Source organism: Leptinotarsa decemlineata, unplaced genomic scaffold (assembly GCF_025532065.1).
Source record: "Leptinotarsa decemlineata unplaced genomic scaffold, Ldec_3_MD MMD2_tig00000576_RagTag_RagTag, whole genome shotgun sequence".
Lineage (NCBI taxonomy): Eukaryota > Metazoa > Arthropoda > Insecta > Coleoptera > Chrysomelidae > Leptinotarsa > Leptinotarsa decemlineata.
This window is the reverse complement of record NW_027412551.1, coordinates 3,124,540-3,148,697: the sequence shown is the minus strand read 5'-3', so window position 1 is coordinate 3,148,697 and position 24,158 is coordinate 3,124,540. Positions and strand designations below refer to the sequence as shown.

The 24,158-nt window shown below is 33.5% G+C and overlaps 1 protein-coding gene across 1 annotated transcript; it reads left to right on the top strand.

Moving 5' to 3' along the window:
• On the top strand, nt 1–22,942 carry LOC111512389 (choline/ethanolamine transporter flvcr2a). The gene is made up of 7 exons (XM_074174276.1): nt 1–308; nt 10,192–10,377; nt 10,992–11,172; nt 15,895–16,109; nt 17,884–17,987; nt 19,637–19,747; nt 22,506–22,942. Exons 1-7 carry the CDS (start codon nt 39–41, stop codon nt 22,834–22,836), a joined length of 1,398 nt encoding a protein of 465 aa, XP_074030377.1. The 5' UTR covers nt 1–38; the 3' UTR covers nt 22,837–22,942.
• Nucleotides 22,943–24,158: the final 1,216 nt, after the last annotated feature.

The following is a 24,158-nucleotide window of genomic DNA, read 5'->3' as shown; positions in this document are numbered from 1 at the left end:
AATATCGAGTGTGATGTCTACGAGAATGTCGTCGCGATATGTTGGATACTGAAATGGAAACCAATGGCTTGAAAGACGGGAAAATTCAACCTACTATTGAAGTATATCGCAAAAGATGGATTATTTTGATAATTTATATTTTGTGTAGTTGTTTGAGTACAGCTCAATGGATCGAATATTCAATTATAAACAATGTAGTTATGAAATATTACCATGTTAGTGCTACCACGGTGGACTGGACATCGATGTCTTTCAGTATAATGTGGCCAATATTAGTATTTCCTGTATCTTATATAACCGATAAAATGGTGAGTGACAAAATATTTTTATCATTCCTTCCTTCGCATATTCATCTAATATCATTACTGATATCACTGATAAAATAAACTATACTTCGGTGCCAATCATCGTATTCCAAATGATGAAGAGTACCTATTTGTAGTCGATATGAAATTATGTCTCAATCTCAAATATGTAACTCATTCATAATAATTAGTTTATTGAAAGGGTTATATTTTTAGGAATGATTAACTTTAGGAAAAGAAAGTTTTTGGAGTAGTAGAAAGCCAAAAACTTTCTTTCTCAATAAGTTTATTAGCTGAACTTTTAGGTTTAATACATTTGGATGTGCAAAAAGGTGGATGGATAAGATTGTCGTATATTATCAATTGATGAGACTTTCAGTTGCTCCAAAAATGTTTCTGGTTATAAAACGAAGAAATATCACATATTTCATCTGCCTGTTTGAAAGTTCGTTTGAACTCCCAAAATTTTCAAACCCAATCGACATCACCGGCAAATTTCATTTAAAATAAAGAAAAAGAAAGGAAAATATATTCTAGTAGATAATAAATATATTTCAGAGGGAAAATTCGATATGAGAAATCAACATACAATTTTTGTACGATTTCTGTTTCTCATATCACACAAAAGTCACTTTTTTAGATATACGATTTTATAGGGATATGATTCGATTGCTTATGAAACCGGTTCACCTCATTACTATTTCATAGTAATGTCGTTCATTATGCCCTATGTAGATACCTGAATAAGAAAATTGAATTTCCTTTCATAGACAGAATTCCAGAATAACTTGTATGGCATCAATACAGTCATGAACTTTGTAATACTAGTTGTTACCCGCGTAGAATTTGGTTTGTCACATTGAGTTTGGTGACAAACCTTTCAAAACAAATAGTTACAATATTTTTTCATCGACCCAAAATTTCAGGTTTCCATCTTCAAAACTGACGAAATTAAATACAATCTGTAAACCCTCCTTGAGGGTGGAAATTCCTGATTCCCTATCTTGATGTTCATTCACGCTATACAAAGAACCTACCTGCATATTTCAAGATTCTGAGTTTAGCAGTTTCGGCTGTATGTTGTAACGTTGATATAAGAGTGTCAGTGAATCAATAGGTACACTTATAAAATACTAGCTGTTCCCCGCTGTTTTACCAGCGTTACCGTCAGTTTTGAAGTTGAAAACCTGAAGTTTAGTTGATAAAAAATATTTATATTTTTACTTTAGGAATACAGTAACTGAAAAATAGCCATCTGAACTTCGAGAATCGAATTATGTTACCTACAAAGAAATTTCGCATAACTAACACAACCGTCAACGACGTCTGCTCTTACGCGCCTGTCCGCGTTCGGATGGCGTTCTCGGCTATGTCACTTCATTGCTTAGACCCGCACTTCGTCTCCCGTCGTCTTACAGTAGACGCGAGGCGTAGTGGCTCGCAGCGTTGCGTCAAGTTAATCTTATCGTGATAACTTTTAAACGATTCGTCGAAATTAACTAGTGTAAAAAAGAATGTTTATCTACATTAAATACTTTAAACGACAATTGTATCAATTTTTATAAGAATTTGATAGATGAATTGAAGGGGTTATATTTTTTAGGAGTGATTAATTTTTGGGAAAGAAAGTTTTTGGCTTTCTACTACTCGATACAAAAAAAAGAAGGATGAGGGAAGAAAGGAAGGAAGTAACTCTATACATGGATGTGTAGATCATGCAAAGAAGTAACTTTCAGACACAAACTGAAAGAAAGTCCTCCTGAAACAGCTTCTTTCATATAAACATTGAATTATACGAAAAAAAAACTCTTTCGAAACAAATACTTTTATATGAACACTGAATTATACAGAAGATACTTTTCTCTACTCAGTTTGTATTTCAAACATTCGTTGTGGAATAAAAATCAGATATCATTCACATGAGTTCTACTTTAAATGAATGGTAACAAATTGCACTTACATAGAACACTGCCATCCTCTGGTATACACCGATGTTTCGCCTTAAGACACTTGCCCTAAGGCTCTTCAGTACCAAATTGAATAACATTATAGAAAATACACACACTTCATTCATGAATTAGGTTTTTTTTTCTATAATGTTATCCAATTTGGTACTGAAGAGCCTTAGGGCAAGTGTCTTGAGGGCGAAACATCGGTTCATACCAGAGGATGGCAGTGTTCTATGTAAGTGCAATTTGTTACCATTCATTTAAAGTAGAAGTCATGTGAATGATATCTGATTTTTATTCCACAACGAATGTTTGAAATACAAACTGAATAGGGAAAAGTATCTTCTGTATAATTCAGTGTTCATATAGAAGTATTTGTTTCGAAAGAGTTTTTTCTTTCGTGTAATTCAATGTTTATATGAAAGTAGCTGTTTCAGGAGGATTTTCTTTCAGTTTGTGTCTGAAAGTTACTTCTTTGCATGATCTACACATCCATGTATAGAGTTACTTCCTTCCTTTCTTTGGAAGACTCCCTCATCCTTATTTTTTTTTATATCGAGTAGTAGAAAGCCAAAAACTTTCTTTCCCAATTTGATAGATATTCTAAAATGTGCATTGTGAAAAAAATATAAAATTTAATTGTATTTATGGCTCAGTATTTTGCATATAGTGCTTACTACATTGAAGGCAGATATCTGCTATAAACAATCTTACGGTACATTTTCTTCATGTAACTCTAACGGTATAGGCAGCGCATGCCACGATAGCTCTTAGGAAACAAGAACTATTTCGACCTACTCAATACTTATCGTTACATTATGACCAAAATTACACAAAACCTTTATAAATTGTAATCTACATATTATACTGAAGTTTAAGATGTATTTATGAAAAGTTTCATCTAAATCCATCCAGTCGTTTAGACGTGAGGGAGCCACAAACATACATGTATCCATCTTCACAAACTTTCACATTTATAATATTAGTATAGATTTTATGCTTTCAAAACAAATTCTATTTGGGTAGAAAATGAACGTATCAGTCGTAACCTTTCCTCTCTCCAATTTTTAGCGTATTCACTTATTTTCTTCCATATCATCAGTTTCAGGATGCTTGTCTTGTAGGTTGTTTGATAGCAAAGAACAAAAAAAGCTCAAAATCTGAAGGAACATTCGAGCGAAGAAAACGAAAAACCATTCAGTATTTGATTTTTTTGTATTTAATTTTCATTGTGATATATAATTTATGCATAGCTTACATTTCTTATTGATTTTGTTTCAAATTCAAATGTAGAAACTGTATACTTACATTTTTGCAATATAGAATTTTTTGATTCATAAATGTGACTGGAATATATTAATTCAATGGAAGTATATTCAAATATTGAAATATTCATGAAATGTTTGCCTGACATTGAACTCATACAATAATATCATTTAGGTTTGCAATGGAATGCAATATAATCGCATCAATTACCAAGGTTATTAGCGGTGTAGTACAATTTTAATCACATTACAGTCATATTAGATGTGTATTATTTATAGATATCAGATACTTTAGAAAAATCTCAAATTTAGGCATCACTGAGTTCTTCGGTAGATGCTGGTGGGTATACCTTGTGTGGCCAATCCTGAATTGTCTGATGTTTTCGAGAGAGTGACAGGTAATTTTGGAAGTTTAAGCTAGGATTGATTGTTAGCTTGTTATTTTCCAGAGCTTGCCACCTTTCTTTCCATGTATTTACTGTTAATTGTCGTATTTTATGGATCAAATTTTCATGTGGTACACAGCGAATCGATAGACTGTGTGGGTTTTAGCTACTTTTCATAAACTTTGGTTCTGATAATTTATAAAAACTAGTGTTTTTAGTTTTTCAATTTCATTTTCACAAATTTGAAAAAGAAACCTTGCAATTGTTTCTGACACATCATCTTTTGATATTGATGCATCATTTAAAATGTACGGCATCATGATTTTTGATATAGTTTTGTTAGCGTTATGAAATGTGAAAACCCTGTACAGTTTTGAATGACTTTTGAACAACTACCATACAAATGGAAGAATTTAAAATAACTGAAGTTTATTGAAAAATTCACAATTTTACATTTTTCCCAGCATCTGATCACAATATTTATTCTTTCTCTTGACAATTGTAAATTCAACCTTTCTTCGAAAAAAATTTACCCAAATTTTTTGAACGGCTTTGGTTTTATTAAAGTTTTCAGACTTCAAATAATATCTTGTTGTCGATGCCCAAGAATAAATGACCTTGAGCCCTTATTCTATGATAAGGGGTTGATCTTACATTTACCTCTGCATGAACTGACGAATTACGTCATGTCGACAAAATTAATTTCACAAAAATCGTTCAGCCACTCATAACCTTTGATATCGAAATCATTTTTTTTTAAATGAAAACTTTTTCTTTCATTGTCCTTATCTTCTTTCATGGACTTGGTTAGAAATAATTCCAATCATTGATATCACAATTCATAAAAGCCGTACAAGCAAATAATTCCTTACTTGGGATATTGCTTTTTCCCGTGCTTACCAACAACTGACAGCACGAGTTTGAAACTTATTTTCTACTACGGTCGGTAGCCTGTCTGTTCGACGTGAGTGCTTTGTTCACTCAGTCATTCGGCCGATGTGTGAGTCGATGGTTCAAGTTCCAAGCTGAACGCTCGATTTTCACTTGCTATCGTCCAACCCGTGTTAGGAATCACACATTAAAAGGTAAGACCTCGTTAGTCCTTAGCTCGCACGAGTTTCGACTTCTGAAGGTTGTTGTACGTAGGGGTGCGACAGCTGGTTAGCGCAAAAACATATTTTAAACATATTTTGAACTTCAGGATTTGCAATCTATAAACAATGTAAGTATTTTCATTGCCATTCTCGGGAAAATTTCAATAATCACTATTTCAGTGTATATCTCCTAGATGCTTAGCAATATCATCCTAGCACTACTGTTGGGACCAATAGCAGGTCGGTAAGCTCTGACTGATGTTAAATCACGAGTGCTTTGTTTTCGGGGTCTGGTTTTTACAAACAAATTTTAGTTTTTGCTGTCTTTCAGATCACTGAAGATTTTGAAAATTGACAAATTGCAAACAGACAAGCTCATAATTTCTTTCAACAATAATGATTCTGGAAATATTGAAATAAAAAATAAAAATGAATTTGTAATATTGGCAAGAATATTGAAATTGCAACAAACAACGTGAAGAATCCACGCTCATTCTAGAGAAACATGATGTGGAAAATCTCCACACTAACTAAGTTGTCAATAGTGAGTGTTGAAAAATGCATATCGAATCAAAACGTGCATGTTTCGGTTCTCCCATAATATGTTGATGATAAAAGTAGATTAATTTCGCAACAGTGTAAAACTGATATAGTTCTGAAATGGATAGGATTAACGAACATCACCGAGAAAATTACTAATTCGTTCGTTTGTTTGTTGGTTCAGTGTAGAAAATAGTAGTTCCTAAGAGGAAATGCAGTAAAAGTTTCTCTATTGTGGAATTATAGAGTTTTGAGGTTGGAATAAGCTGCTTTTGAGAGAAACCAACCACTCAAAACCTGCTTGTGCCGCTGATGGAAAGCCGATTGTGAATTTCAATCCAACGGAAAAAATTAACATAAATGTAGTCTGGCTACCAGCACTCAACAATAAAATTGTTTTGATATCATTATCGCCGGCCTCGAAAGTTATTTTTTTAGTCCGGTCAATTTAGACAATCGAAGCCACCTTAATTCACACCAAGCTGAAAATCAGTGAGATTGTTTGATATATGATTGAAAATAAAATTTAACCTGTATGGAAAAAAAATTATTAAAGGTCAAAGGTCAAAAAAATTAGTTTTTCAGCAAAACGGTAGGTTCTATCATAAAAATACTTGGGATAAAAATTGGAGACCATGAAATTATCTACAAAAAATGTAACAATATTTTTTTCCTACGACCCACCGTTTTTGAGATATAACGATTCAAAGTTGTAAAAAAAGTAATCGTCGTAATATGCCTGAGTACGCCACGTATACATATTCATCTCTGTAGTTATAATATATGTTAAAATATTTTATCTATGACTTGTACCTTGAAAGTTCATGTAGAAAAAGTGCCTGTTGATCCTAATATGATATGATAAAACTTACTGAAAATAGCGAAAAACTAATTTTTTTGACCTTTGACTTTGAATAAATTTTTTTCCATACAGGAAAAAGATGGGGAACTTTCAAATTCTATTTTTAATCATATTTTGAACAATCTTACTGATTTTCAGCTTGGTGGGAATTTAGGTAGCGTTACTCTTATTATTTGATATAATTTGACCGGTATATTTATATTCATTCTGTGTTGGAGTGGAGAATATCACTGGATGAGGAATAATGAAGATGCTTACAGTTTTCCTGAACAAACTGGTGTTTGATTATTCCAGTTTTTCTCCAATATCTCTTGAAATATTGAATTCATAAAAAAATATGAGTTATTTGTAGTACTTTCGAATATGAACATAATTCACACAACCATCTTGAAATCTTAGATCATAACGTGATCTTATCGTTACCTGTAGTTGATGTTCGACTGATAATGGAACAATGTTGCATATTCGTTACGCCATGTTACCAAAGGAATAATAACATGAATATGAAGTAAAAATTTTCATTTTCAAATATGACAGTCAGAGTGAAATCATACTCTTATTACCTGAAGATGCTGATATCTTATGTTTGATTGTTCATTGAATTGATATAAAAACAAATAAATTAGGAATACGCACGTGTCTACAATAATAGAACGTGCCGGAGAATCACGAAATTAATTATCATTACTAATTTACTAATGACTAATCGTAAATTTTTATTACTTTCATATTATAATTTGTAATGTTATCGATATCTAATAAGATAAATCAGAGACACAAAATAGGTTCTTAAATTTTTTGTGGGCATGGAAATCTATGAACATACGAGGTGACTCTAAAATGTTCACCCTTCACGAAATTTGTTGAAAACGTATTTTTGGGAGTGTGTAGTTGTCAAAACACATATCTCATCAGACCTGAAAACATTTATAAATGAAAATGTTTATATAAACTATTCTTCTCAACTTTCAGGAACTATTTCCATGAAAAATCTGCACTTGTTGAGCGAGTGCGCCTTTGAAATAATTCAACAGCTGGGATCTGTCAATCAGATTTGAATGTCTGACGAATATTTCATACTAACGATCCGCCCGGCTTCTCACGGGTCAATGCTGATACTGAATATGAATTCACCCACCTTAAATTTGAGGGTATCATGAAGAAACAGTGATGAAAAGATAATTTCCCCCGCGGCAGGTGCCCTAGTTGGAATATTCAAAACACCTTTCTCATCGCACATTTACAATATGAAACGAGCCTTCATACAAAATTTACCGGAAAGATACCGGTATGAGGAAACAGTGATGAAAATCAACTTCATTTCATGAAAGCATTTTTTCCCCAGCGGCTGGCTTCTTAGTTGGAATTTTTTAAAATTCTTCCTTACTGCACATCTACAGTATAAAACGAACCTACATGCAAAATATTAGCCTTCGAAAATATACCGGTATGACGAAAATGTAGCTTTATTTAATGAAAGTGCCTCTTTCCTCGCATCTGGCTGTTATTCCTTTTCCCTGTTTTGCCTTTTTACAAAAGAGAAAAAATGGCAAAGTATCTCCGGCAGCTGTTCGTCGGCGGCATATGGGAGTGGATTGATTACTGCGATTCTGTTAAATGAAATAAGGATACAATAACGGCGCCACTGTCTTTTTTATTAGGTCTTATTTGGAAAAGATCAGATACCTAAGGTAGAGAGTAGATACAACAGCTGAAATAAAAGAAAGAGATACTCAATTGCATATTATTTAATGAGATAAATATTAAGTCGTGCGGTACTATTAGGCAATTATAACAAAGCATACGATCATATATATTGAACCTTCTCAAGCCTGCTTGACGGATAACTTGCTGATACCAGTATATATAAATATATAAGCCTGTACCCAGGGCAAAATTCATTAATTTTTCCTAATGAGAAATAAGATGTTTTTGTAAGTTATGTTACCTCAAAAGGGCTTGAATATTGATGATATAGCAAATGTATATGAATAATTATGAATGGTTTGTTTGAATGGTTAAATATAAAAAATTGAATAATGGAAGTAAGAACTTAAATATTAAATCAAAACTATAATACTGAAGAACTCTATCATCCATAAATGGCCTTTCATCCAATGTTGATTCTAAAGAAGTATCAACCGTAGAGCAGATGAGGTCCTCGAGCAGTAAGAAAGGAGGAGTGGTTGTATTTTTTCTTTTCGTCTCATCACTCGCTAGAAATTGGTAAATTCGGACTATGGTAGAAAATACCTCTGTTTGAGTCAAAGAGGACATCCAAATGGATAAATGGAGCTGAATCAGTGAATAGAAACACTCTTGTGGTCCTGGTTAACGTTTCCAAATCCTTCGGGATGCAGGATTAGGTTGAGAAAATTTTTCGTAGGAAAGAAGAACCCTCTGGTATCAAGAGGGTTCTCTTCTGCAAATGAATCGACAACTAGATTCTCCGAAAGACAATATTTTTAATGTCAAACACAAAAGGGTACTGCCATTATACATCACATAAATGATTCGCTTTTAAATAAAAGGGATCGGTACTCCCTGAATTCACCTTGTCGACTCTTGTCGTTCTCAGAAAAAATGCTGTCAAATTTGTGGGATCTTCATAGAGTTCACACTCTAGAGACTATCGGAAATAAACGAAGTCTAACAGTTTATTAGAAGAAAAGAGAGATGGGATGCGGAAAGGTAAATTTGTCAACACAGAATATCATTTGCGAGGGTATAGGTGCTCCTTGACAATTTACCAATATACGGCTTTCAAAATGAACGTTGAACGAGTCAGCTCAAGATTATTCCAATAACAATATACAACATTTATGATCATTTACATGTGCGTGGACACTGTACATGTGTACATGTACATGTACATGGGAGGTAGGTTGATACGTTTTTATCAGATTGGGTGGTTTAGGAAGACTGGTTGGTGAATATATTACTATCTATTGCAGTTCCTAAACTGGAGCAATGTACAGGGTGAAACATTGATCACCTTAAAACAAAAATATACGCAGTGAGTGAAAACGAAAACGTTACATGGCTTCCCAGTTGGAATATCTGAAAATCCTTCCTTATTGTATATCAACAACATAAAACGAACTCACATACAAAATGTCAGCCTCCAAAAATATAGCGGTACGAAGAAACAGAGATGAAAAGTAATTTTCATATGTAAACGCGCCCTTTTCACCCCCACGGGGGCGCTTCAGTTGAAATATTCGAAAATCCTATTTACCTGCGCATCAAAGACCTTGGAAGCACCTACATACAAAATTTCAGTCTACGAAAATATTGGGATATTAAAAAATTCTTTCCAATTACGCATCTAAGACATAAGAAGCACCTGTGTACCAAACTTCAGCTTCCTAGCTCCTACCAGTACGGAAAAACAGAGATGAATGAGTGTCAACTATAAATATTATACTGTTGCAGAGGGAAGTATGACCATGAAATGAATGATTCAGGGTGCAAACTCTTTGGGGATGCATCTCTTTCTACATCTTCACGTTGACCTGATAAATTTACTTTCGAGTCAACTTCATTACTTCAAAAGAGATGTGAATGCGAAAGATGTTTGTAGTAAATTTCCATCGGTAATTTTGACAACTAGCTCTGTCAAACTTTGTGCTAGTAATATTTAATGTGAAATGAGATTATTTTTTCATGCCAATCTGCAGAATGTTGCCACTGCGAATTCTTTCTTCTCTCCTACGTCATTTTCCTTCATTCCCTTCCCAATTCCTTTCGATTGCATTGGTGTATCCTAATTATTGTTTTGGTTTTTCAGGGTTTGAGAGCTGCAGTTTTCATTGGTATTTTGCTTACAGCACTTGGCGCAGGTGTGAAGGTCTTATCTGTTGGTGAAAATTTGTTTTATGTTGTTCTACTTGGACAGGTGATTGTTTCTATCTCTCAAATATTCCTGTTGAATCTGCCACCAAAACTAAGTGCGGTGTGGTTCAAACCTGAAGAGGTAAGGTATTTTAGGTAGTTTAGTTATTTGATAATTCGTAAATATGCTTTCTGAATCTAATTCCAATGATACATGGTTATTCAGTCAATTTATTCATTGCATGAAATAATAGACTGAGTTGTGTTCGAATAAAAAAATTAGAAAATCTGTCATTTTACTTCATGAATCCAGAATAACCTTCATGTACAGTTTTTTTAGCGGACAAAATTGACAAATAATCGATAAGATGGATATATTGAGAAGGAAACTTTTATTTTCATGACTGATTAGATTACTCGAGGAAATCATTCGGTTTTCTATTTCATCAACATATAAAAGTGGTGATTTTTCAAAAGTAGGAACTTTATAAAGTGTAGATCATAAACAGAAGTTCTCCTGAAACAACTCTTGCTGCGAATGAAATTCATTTCAATTCTATAAGGATGGTTTGGAGTAAACACACGAAAAAATATTTTTGTTGTATTGACATTTTCAAAATTTCACTCTTCCCGTATTTTTTTCGTTTCTGTATTATCGAGATATATTGCGAACTGAAGTAGAGAAGTCTTTTCTAAGAGAATAGTGAAATAGCAGAGTTTATAAATTTCAAAGTTGTAACTAATTTCCAATTGTAGATATCAACAGTGTGTTCTCTGGGCATACTTGGTATGACTTCGGGAACAGCAATCAGTTACTTCATTCCTCCGATCATGGTACGCGATAGCGACAATCTGGATGAGATTGCTGAAGATCTCAGAGTGATGTGTTGGGGTGTATTCCTTCTTTCAATACCGTTAGTCCTCATCGTATTCTTTTGTGAGTATGAAAGTTTTCAATTATCGAAAATATGATAAATAAAAACGATGATTATATTTTGTGATAATTTTTTGTGAACTTTCCGTATCTTCAAAAGGATTTATAATTGAAATTATGGTATTCATAATAATTATTATCATGCAAATCCATTGAGAGAGCTGTCAGAAGGATTCATTCTACTTAGTGTCAGTTCAAATTTTTCCTGAAAGGCTTAAACTAATTCATGAATATCAATTCTAATTGAAAATGATAATCCAGGAAAACAGGCTATAATACCTACCAAGATACATGATTCAAAGGATGTTTTTTGTATTTATATCCATGGAGCTATCCGAAGTTTTATTATTGATCCTTTGGCTAACCCCTTGAAAAAGGTATCAGTCGAAGAGATAATTATATTGTACATGTATATGTATTGAAAATGAAAGACATTTCAATCGATCTACTGAGATTACTGAGAAATATTATTTTCGAAATACATGTATTTAAATAGGTACATCATATTTTGTCAATTGCTTTTTTGGGAATATTGTGAAAGATAGGAAAATCATCTTTGATGTGAATCCAGAGGAATTTATCATTTTCCAATCATTGGCAATTCTCAGAACACTAATATATTCACAAAATAAACATGAGATATTACTTTTTGAAGGTTTCTGTTCAAATCTGTTTTTCAGTTAATCAGCTGTCGCCCCCATACGAACAGCAACTCTCAGAAGTTGAGAAACTTGTGCGAGCTAAGGACTAACGAGGTCTTACCTTTTAACTTCACAAACTACACTTAAACGATTTGATCTCCACTAACTTTATTGAAAATAATCATAACATGTTTCGCTAAAACATTAGCTTTTTCAAATGATTAATACATCCAAGCATCCTTACATTCATATTTATATACTACAGGTAACCACAATCGAGACTACCTGTAAGAAATTACCTGAATCTCTACATCACATACCTGCTCGATTATGCTTACCTAAAGCAAATTGCCTACCATCTACATCAATAATAATTCTTTATGGGTTTTTAAGAAAACAAGTTCAATAATGGTGATCTATTCAAATCTAATTGGTCATTCATTAGAATATTTGAATTTTTAAGTTTATTAATTTCCATTGCTTCTAAATGATTCAGTTTGAAACCTTTATTTTCAATGTGCAAAATTTCGAATTCTTCATTAAAGATGTGATTTTCTTCTAGAAGATGATTTGAATACGTTGAATTTGTTTTCTTGTTTACATAGCTCTTATGATGTTCCTGGATTCGATTCCTAAATGTCCTGCCAGTTTGACCAATATATACCTTAGGGCACGTTCCACACTTTAATTTATATACCCCTGATTTCTCGAATTTAGATGTCTTATCTTTTAACGTGTGATTCCTAACACGTGATTCCTAACTCTATTTTGATAGAGTCAATTAATAATTAATTATTCGTTATAAAATGATTTTATTCATCGGAAAACATAATTAATATTAAAGTTTGAACAATTAGTTCCAACATAAATTCACGAAGATGTTCCGTGTTGCTGCTGACCAGAAACGTTAGATATTCCTTGAAGAGTCGATTCCACAATTTTATAAGATATTTTAATTCGTTAGGAAAATCTCAATTTTTTCATTCAAACTATCTTCTGAATATGCTTCTTCTACAAAGGCAGATTTCCACTCTCATGTGCCTTCAAAACACACTCATTTTACGCACTTAATACAAAAATAAGTATTATCATTCCTTTCATGTACCATTGTATTTGTACCTTTCACGAAATTGGTCAATGTATACTCATCAATATACGAAGGTATAGTATTTCCAATACCAATTGGAACAGCACAGAGAAGGAACTCCCGCCTCGACATAGGCCACGGCATATTATTTTTCAGTGGTAGTTTTTCAGTTACTTATTCTTACAATCATAGCAATTGATCACCCTATGAAAAAGTTATCTCAACTGAATTTTTCCATCATGGGTAATTATGAAAAACTTCGAAATTTAAGGTAGTTGATTTCCGAGTCGAAAACTCTGAAATACTTACAATGTAAACACAAATAATCACACCGAATTCTCGTCAAACATATATTTACAAAATAATAGAGGTCAACAAAATTGCTAGAAAAATCAAAATTCTTTTTCGCTTCATTCGGATGAGGTGGAATCATCATCGGGTTGAATGACGAACGGATTTATGGAACTTTGCACATAATATTTGTTCTCTTCTTTCATAACGTGGGCCACACAGTTCTTCCACACATCACTATTATTTACTTCATTCACCACTCGTCTTATATTGTCAAGCACCACAGCTTTCAAAGTCGATGACTGATAACTTTTCCGCAAGCTTTCTTTCATTGTGGCCCAAACCATTTCAATTGGATTGAACACACAATAGTATGGAGGCAAACGTAGGAGAATATGATCACGTGTTTCACACATCGAATCAATAATATACTTTTTTTTTAAATTATCTTGTTTTATGGTCGCCAGTAATACATTTTTCTTTGGAATCTTTTCGGGTATTTCCATGTCATGGTTTTGCATGAAATCAACAATATCTGCTTTTTTGTGTTATTGTTTTGGTATTGTAGTCAATAACCGAGAATGATACGAAGCGTTATCCATAACAATAACCGAGTTTGGAGGCATATTTGGGAGAAGCTGCTCACTGAACTTTGTTTCGAATAAAGCCGCAGTCATATCTTCGTGGTAATCAGCAGACGAATCTTTTATATTTTTGGCCGACAGAAGCAAAGCGTTAGGTACGAAATCACTTTCATTTCCGGCATGCAAAATTATAACACGTTTTCCCCTTGAAGAAGGTGTGTTCAAAGCACAATACTTGGTTTCGTCTACCTAGCCATATTTGACAACATCATGGGTGTCAAACCAAGTTTTGTCGAGGAAGATTATATGTCTGCTGGATTCTTGGTAGCTTTTTATTCGCCTCAAATATTCTTGTCGGAGTTGAACAATGCGTGTCGATTCTATTATGACCATCCGATTGTTTAATTTTTTATATTTGAAACTACAGGACAATAAGACACCTCGTAGAGTTTCTAAAGATTTGTAATTGTAATCGGGATAGTCAAGTGATTTATACCAAATCATTTCCAAGGTTGGTATTTAATTTTTTTGGTATATACCATAAATTGTTCGCCGAATCCCATTTTTTGTACACCATCAACGTTTGCGAATTTTTTATTCCTTTGTGTTCGTTTCATTGCATGGTCAATGACATCCCCTATTTTAATGACTCGAAGAACTGTCGAACGAGATAGTTTCGTTAACTCGCATATTCTATTCACAATAGCATTCTTCAAGCTTTTATGAATATTTAAAATTTCGGATCCCTGTAGATTGACACAGATTCCTCATTTCTTTCAAAAGGTCTCCAGAAAGCCATATTGATGAAAGTACCCAAAAATACTAAGATTTTCACAAAAATTGGTTTAAACTATGAGATTGGAACCTTTGGTGTAGAAGTTGAAAACTTTTTCTAGAACTCAATTACCCTAACACCAAACTGATATCTTTGCACTCGACGCGCGTTTCGCTAACAAGGTTAGCATCTTCAGGAGAAGCAAATTGATACTGAATCTAAAGACAAGGGTTAGCTGTTTATATACCTAATCGGACCAAAGTCCGATTAGGACTTTGTTTGTTAAATGATGATTATCCTAATTGATTTTTCAGTAATTAACTAGTGGAACTACTACCTGCAAATTAATTTGTCCGCTTTTTAATCTATTGTTGACGAATTAATTTGCAGGTAGTGGTTCCACTAGTTAATTACCAAAAAATCAATTAGGATAATCATGATTTAACAAACAAAGTCCACATCGGACCAAAAAACTTTAGGTATATAAACAGGTAACCCTTGTCTTTAGATTCAGTATCAATTTGCTTCTCCTGAAGATGCTAACCTTGTAAATGAAACGCGCGTCGAGTGCAAAAATATCATTTTGGTGTTAGGGTAATTGATCTCTAGAAAAAGTTTAAAAAAATCGGTTTGCAAAACTACTCACTATACCTCACCTAACCCCACGAACACACGGCACTGATAATGAAATATTGTGAAACGGACAAAAAATTTGTATTCAGCCAGTCCAGCTAACCGAGCCTTTATTCCTCAATTACATTATTTGATAGCACGTTTACTAACTATGTGGGCGACTAGGGGCCGCAGGCATGAAATTTTTATGACTGTACCAGGGACGCTTTGAACATAAAAGCACTGGTAGTATATATATTTTCCATTTGCCGGGCAGTGATTATGATTACCCCTCGTAGTGCTCTTATTTTTATTGCCATTCCAATTGGGAATGGATAGACTATAATAATCCCTTCGATGATGAATTTTTCAATATGAACTTATGCTATGGAACAAACTAAAAATATATTAATATCAGTTGGGAGAATTGAAGAATACCTTAGACTGAATCAGAATCTTCCTCCTTAGAGGTTTCTGATTGATATTTCAACAAAGATATTTGTTTTTTTCGACAATGTGCTTGTATGTGTTTCAGTGCCTGACAACTAGTTATAGGTGACAACATTTTTACAGTAATTGATGGTTTTTGATGTAAGAGTAAAACTAAAAATATATGACAATTATTGTATTGACTTATTGATTATTATCGCTACTATTTTGCAGTGACATTGACAAGATATTCTTCAAATTCATGTCACCAGTTTGTTCCTTCATTATTTTCTATTTTTATTTTAGATTTTCCAGAACGACCTTTGAATCCACCAAGTATGGCAATGTTTGAAGAAAGAAATAACAGAAACGAAGTAACTATTTTCCTGTTCGCGAAATCATTTGAACTTCTGATGAAAAATAAAGCCTTCCACGTTCACAACGTAGCATTTGGATGTAACTTGGGAATATATACAGCTATTGGAACATTTCTGAATCAATTTGTATTGAGTTACTTCCCAGTAAGTTACAATTCATTTTCTAAGTTCCTTTATTATCAAAAGAATCGCAGTCATTTGATCAACATGCTTGCTGCCACATCTTCAGTTATTTTTGTTTCAAACTAGAAAGTATAAAAAATAACAAACAGAGCCTGCTACTACTTATTACATGACGGAAACAATTGATTTATTTAAATTGGTCTAATCGTCCTTGTTGAATCTATCAGTTTATTGTTGCCCAAAAATAATTATCAATTACTCAATAAACAAAACGATTTCAAACCGGTCATTATTAAGCCATTTGGTTAAACCTAATTGTCTATTGAGGTCCAGTTTGATCTTTATGAAATTGGGAAAGGATGTGATGAAAATAGTTCAACTTAGTGGATCAGGACTGGTCAAAATTCTGTTCGTTGTGTATGAATGGGGAATGTTTCTCCTGACGAAAATCAAGTAGTTTTCATAAAAGAGCTCTAAAACAACGCATTTCAAACTTATCATTTCAACCTCTTTCTTAAAAAAATTATTTAAATATTTAAAAATGAGGAATGAAATAATGCATTCAACATTTAAAGGGATTCTTTTCCATTTCACCATTTGACAACATCGGTTATAGCTAATAAAGGACAATGAATCTGTTACCTGGATGAGACAAACAAAGATGACATATTTCAGAGGCGTGCTATTCTGTTTACTTATTGTCCGAGTTCTGAGCCATTCTGTGACATACATTTTGTGCACCTAACCTATCTTCTTCTATATAAATAAATAACAAAACAACTGTTGTTTACGTGGCTTGTGGAGGTGGTATCGATCCATAATTTATATTTTGCCTCAACTGTTGATTTATAAAGATAATTTTCCTTTTATAAAGTAGAATATATAGGTACGTATACATTATTTCAACTTGATAAAGGCGCTGTTGCCAAAATATGAATTGTAAACAAATCCCTTTAAAAATTAAAACCCAACATTTGAAACATCAATTTGAATACTTTCCGAAGTGAATTTGAAAAACTCATGAATTAAACTCAACTTTATTTTGTTCAAACTTGCATTTGCTGTAATAACCCAAATTGAGAAACATGCCCCATTGTATTATGTGATCTGACAATTGAAGAGTTGACCCTAATCTTAGCTCCATCCAGGAACGGATGAGCTAAGGACGAGTGAGCAGGCGGGGCTACCGCCTCGGGGCTACTGCCTCGGGGCTACCGCCTCGTGGCTACCGCCTCGGGGCCTCCACATGAGAGGGACCCCTACAATAAAGATGGAAAAAATATTCAATTTTCGACGAATCAGCAACTTTAACGTTTCTCCTTTGGAACATATGTTTGTATTTTTACTAAGAATACTCGCATAAACATAATATTGTTATTAACTTTTTTCCAAAGATAGAATACCACAGGAAAATCCTCAACGTTCTCTAAGAGCGGTGCCTAAGCGAAACTAGCGATTCACGGTTGATTTGAATCGCTGGAGATTAAATTCATTTGGGAAGTTTATTCCACATGAACGCAGTTCTCCGAATGAGAGAGTTCTTGAACAGTGAAGTTCGAAGCGTATTGAGTTGAACCTCAAAATGATCTATCAATTTTTGATTTGATCGAGCATTTCAGTGTTGGCAATACAACTGCTGGAATCGATTGTGTGGACCAACATGTAAATATTCACCCACAAAATGTATGTATAGGTATATATTTGGAAGCCTTAAAAAAGTATTATTGTAAAAATATTGCTATTGATGATATTGATAATGATGATATTTCGAAGTCAATAAAAATCAATTTTCCAGAACGCCCAAGAAGATGCTGGAAGAATGGGATCGATGATGATAATCTTTGGCATCGGAGGATCAGTCTTAACTGGTATCTTTCTCGATAAAACACATAGGTTCAAGTTGAGTATTATTTTTGTTATAGGATACTTTCGTTGATCATCCGGTTGATGATAAAAATCGATTTGAGTTTTTTAATGTGGAAGTGACTATTTCAGTAAGTATTGCTGAATTTGCATCATCTTTACAAACCTCAATCGTTTGATTCTGCCTGAAAATGAAATAGTAAGAACAATTATATGAAAGCAGTGAACAATAATAACACAATTGATTGTTGAAAAAATTATATCCAAATTGAAAATCTTCAAAATGTAGAAATACTTGACTGATAAACGAAATTGCTGTTGAAGAGATTGACAGATTCACTTGAGAAATATAGCTTGTTGTTGCAAAGATTGACTTGTGATTTGAGTGTGCTGAATCTACTGTAACTAGTACACGTAGTACCCAAAATAAAGAATATTGACAAAATTAGGCGGTATTCATATGGATTGAACTAGCGAATTGGTTGTTGAAAATGATTCTGAAACTTGCTTGCTTGGGATCGAAATTCAAACGCCTAGATCTTTTCCTGACGTTGCCAGTAGAGAAGGTTGGTTAGCTCAAATATTTTTATTGGAAGATTTTCCTGAATGGCTCGATTTCAGTGATATATATATATATATATATATATATATATATATATATATATATATATATATCAAGAAATTAGGATATTCTAGGATATTCGAACAAACTTTTTCGACAGGTAACGTTTTTTTCAAGATTATGGTATTCACTTCATACCTCGTATGAGATTACTCGTATTAGCAGATCAGATCAGACAACTCAGCATCATGCAATAAGGAGTCATCACGCCTGTCGGAATGGTCGATATAACGAATATCAAGTCATTATTAGGAGTATCCCTATGAATAATTTGGATTAGTTCTTTGAAATACGCCTAATTTTGGCCCAATGTTTCGCTTAGGTATATCCTGATCTGCAGGAAAGGATTTGTAGTAGATAGTGCTGAAAACAAAGTCAGTCTGTTATATTCCATACTAAAACACTTCTTATCAACTATTTTATTTTCTTTCATTTATAATGTTGACATAAACAACATACCTACGTGAATTGGTTTTTGAGAACTCATTCCAGAGACATCTAACAGGAAAACGTTACACTTTGTCTCACTTAGGATGGGCGAATGATAAAAAGTAAACACAAACATCGCACTAGTATCATACAAATAAGTAATTATAAGTGATCTTCCGGCGATCACTAAGAGTCCTTATTGAGGACTCAAGTTCATCCTCGTAAATTATGACATTTCTATAGATCACTTAGTCTTGGTAGGCAAGGTGTCAGACTCTAGAGAAAATATGTTTTACATAACTTTGGTTGAACTTTCTTTTCCTCAGTTTGGTGAGTTCCTTAGTCATGGTGAGTTTAGAAGATAATGACGACAAAATATAAGCTAGTCATGAAGACGGTATTAGTTATTCATTCAATGTAGGGCCCGTGAATGAAAAAATGTTGATTAATAGAATATTTACTGCATCTTATTGAAAGTTGTCGAAAAATATCATTTTCAATCTACGTAACACTAGCCACAGTAACTGATTGAATAACTTATATCAAATCAGCTGTGAATAAAATCATCTGAATTGAAATTATATACTCAACCAAATTGATTTGTGCTCTGTGACAATTCTGATATCATTTACAGAGAGACGTCTTTCCTTTTATTCCTATTGGGAACTCTTGGATTGGGAGGAGTTTTGTATGCCATGTCAGCTCAAAATAAGTGGTTGACATATTTAGCAATAACCGTGTTTGGGTGAGTATCAACATGGATAACAGACTATAAAACATGATATGAGTATCACTAAGTGAGAGAGATGGCTGAATATAATATCGAGATTTGTCTTTTCTCAAATATTGAAATTTGAAGAGTTTGTTTTGTAAACTGTCTTCTAGACAGTTTAAAAAACAATATATTTCGGGTAAGTCACTGAATGATCAATTACAATTGAATAACTCTCCATTACTAAATATTTTTTTAAATGTGAAAACTGGGCTCAGGTAATTTGATGCATTACAAACTTAGGTCAAGATCAGATACTTGAAATGTAGGTAAAAATTGTAGAATGAGGTATATGTAGCATTGAATATGTAGAATTAGTTAGTAAAGACACGTCCGAAGAAGCCATGGTATGGCTAAAAACGTGTTGCGTTTTTGTAAAATTGTTTGGTGAAAATCTCACAATAAAGTGATTTTTGAATACGTTAGTTATAGATTTTCATCAAGTATCGGTCAATTGTATCACACATCATATAAGTTAGGTTTAAATAAGCGATTTGTTACTTCAAGAACTGTAGCAAATTTCAACCGAATCGGTGTAAGGATATATATAACATTTTATAAATACCGTTTCTATTTCAAACTTGTATTTCAACGCCTTGTATCTCAGAAACGAAGCAACTTCAGGTAGATGTAGGTGGAAACTTTCTTTCTTAAAATGACCTAACGAATCACCCACTGAAGTTTAGTACCGTAGTTAGGGAACACCCATACTTTAACTTCCATATATAATGGTATTAGTGTAACAATTTGCGTTTTTCTATATTTTAGTATAATTGACTTTTCCCATGATGTAGAGTCTCTGGAAATGAACCTGATTTGTTTTGATTATGTAAAATGATGATTCGTCTAGATGCATCAGCTGTAGTCTTAGTCATCTCCTGATTATGCCAATGTGATTAGTGAAACGCCGGTAGATAGAAAGTTCACTTCACTTCACTTAAAAATTCTTGGCTTTTGCTTCCGTTAGGCGCATTTAGCCAGCTCGATTCGAGGGGGCGCAGCTGTCTTGCACGCAGCAATGCTGCCACCCCTTTTTTATATAACTTTTTTATTATTCTATAAAAACACTTGAAGAATTTTTTTTTGGAAACTTCCAAATTTTACACATAATCAACACTTAAATTTTAAAAATCCTGTCTCCACGTGGACATCCGGTCCACCCCGGCCTCCAACCGGCGTGAATGGGGACAGGAGTTATATAAATCCAATATAACACTCCTACGTGGACATCCGGTCCACCCCGGCCTCCAATCGGCGTGAATGGGAGTGCTGTTTCACTATAACACATATAAACGTTCACGAAAAAACTTGAATTTAATGATAGCACGTTCTATGACGGCAGACATTCACAACACAAACTGAGCTTCGTCCCCAACAATGGCGTCCACGTACCTTCTTTGTGGACGGTCGCTGTCAACACGTCCGTCCACCACCACATCAGGAACGAAACTCCAGATAGAAAGTTTATTTGTTGTGATGTGTAAAAGTGTTTTCAATAGACCCATTTCACACCAGCTCCAGCGGTTCCAAATTCTACCTATCAAAATAAACGATTCGATTCATTTTTCATTTCATTGATTAGTTAAGAGGCCGTGTGAGCTCGTAACTAAATTATTATCTGTCAACGATATTTTCATCTCTCTCGCTTTACTCTCTCTAGCCAAAATAATCAAAGACGCACGTCCCTGCTGGAGGGTAGCGGAAGTAAGCACTCGAAATAAGTGCGACTTGGCAACGCTGCGCTGGTGAAGTCATAGACAAGGGTTCATTCGTTTCTCACTGGCGGAGCCAGAGATCGCAGTGGCAGTGTGCGTTAAAAATTGAAAGTATGAAATTGATGTGCAAAATTTCAATCTTATTTTAGGTTTCCCTTGTTTGTTGAGTTTGTGATTCCAAAGAATGTAGCTTCGTGAAAAAAGATTAAATTTCTATTTTTTATCAGAATAGGTTTGTGAAATTAGTATATTTGATGCATTTAATGCTTGGCCATACTTCTAGAATAGCTATCTATGTAAAGAGTTACGAAAAGTTTAATTTTGTGTAACGAGCGCGAGTAGCGCAAGTTACAAAAAAAGAAATCCTATCGTGTTACATAGAAGATTTTTTCTAATTTCATTAAAACATTGTTTTCATTATTTTTCAATGATAAAGTATCGAATCTACAAATATTTTCACTAAGTGTGAAGGATGCTATTCATCACATAACTTGTCACTTTGGCGTCTTCTATACATTCATTTTGCTTCATTTACTTTGAGTGATTTCATAGAGGCAGAAGAGATAGAGTATTGACTGATAATAGTTCTGAATGGAAATTTGTTCTTGTGTTGTGTGATTTCCGAGGTGAAAAGTATAATAAAATCACTGAACCGAGACAAGAATTAGGGAACGATATAAAAATATAGTTATAATAGGCACATTCGGTAATCATTTACAAAAAATAAAACAAGTCGTGATTGTTTACGAGAAGTGGGGCGTTTTGTTTTCGTTAATTTCATAAATATATTTTTTATATTATTCGGTAAAAAATTGAATCAATTTTCAAATATCCAACTTTTGAATGAAATGGAAGATTCTATTTTGAAAAACAGGTTATTGTTTTATAATGAGTATACATAAATCGATAAATGTTTACTCAAATGATGAAATGGCACGTCGAATGTAAAAAAAAGTTCCTTTTGATTTATTGAACAGAGCTTATGCTTCTGTAATTCGTTCTATGTTCAATTACAGGATTTTCCTGAGCGGTTATTTGCCAGCAGGAGTGGAATTTGGGACGGAAATAACATATCCTTCACCTGAGAGTACAGTGATGGGAATTCTATATGCCACATCGCAGATTATAACTGTCGTTCTTACCATTATATTTGGAAAGATAATAGCAAAATTTGGAGCATTTTGGGCTCTCACTGGGATGATTATCACTATGGCAGTGGGTACTACTCTGACATTAATGACGCCAAATAATCTGAAGAGGCAAAAATATTTTATAAGTAAAAACGGTGTTGAATTCACGCAGCTCCCTCAGCAGGATAACAAAAATTATGTACAAAGAATAGTGTGACATGGAAATGTATGTACGTGGTATCAAACTACTACTAGTAGTAGATATCATTATTATTATTATATTGACAGAGAAAAAAAATAAATATTTTCTATTTGATGAAAAATGCATGATTATTCAAGACTTTTCCACGTGAAAATGATAATGTTGAAAATATAGGTGTACATTGAGAAAAATATATGGAGTCACAATCAAGGTGATTCCAATAAAAAACTTATTTCAATAAAAAACATCCGGATTCAGAAAGGGCGTATAACAAGAAAACATATATAATCAGACTCAAGTGAGAGGCGTGCTTTTATCACCCCGTAATAACTTATGATAAGAAATAGTGGGCCGAATAAGATCTAGAAAACTATGTACATGTTCACTCAATTACGTTTCAGAGAGTCAGATATAATACAATGTCTGTCGTAGTATTAGCTAGAAAAGTTGTTGTTTCACGGCATATATTTGAGATATCCCACAGTATGAAATATTAGGGGAGGTGGATGTTCTGAATGTCAAATGAAAATACTTATATTTTGATATATGTACTTCTTTTCGAAATAATCATAGTTCTAATTTGATTTCTACTTGATAGCATTCATTTGACACATTCCTACATCCATTTATTTCTGCTGAACATAATTTGTTCTCATATTTTTCGTGTATAATATCATGTTACGATTAGGTCTGACCCAATTGAAAGAGAAAGGCATGCACCCAGAGATGTCAATCCCTGACACTTCAATGTGGCCATCGAATTTCCTCTATATGGATTAGATATGACCAATTTTTTCGAGGGCAAAACACAAGCACTACAGGAAAATACTTAAGGCGCTCTCAGAGCGGTGCCTGTGCGAAAGTAGCGATTCACATTGGATTATGCAGCAGTATATGTGACTCCTTGTCGTTACAATCTATATGCACTTTCGAATCACAGTGAGTCTACTCACAGCGGATATACAGTACACAACATACTGCAGACATCCCTACACTGGCACGTGGCATAAATACTATGATTCACACGTGTCACCAATTTCACCAAAATCGCTTGTGACTGAGGATGCGTACATACTCTTTTGTGGAAAGGAAAGGAGTTAATGAATTTGTATCTTTGAGCGTTTTGATTGTTATTTTTGAACAGGTAATTTTAATGTTATATATATATATACAGATAGAGATTTTATCGAGTGTGTATGATACAAATCAAGAATGAAATAATTCGTGGACACAACACTCAAAAAATAGGGGCAAAAAATAGGGGACACGTGTTTCTGGCTATTGGCCTCATATATATATATATATATATATATATATATATATATATATATATATAT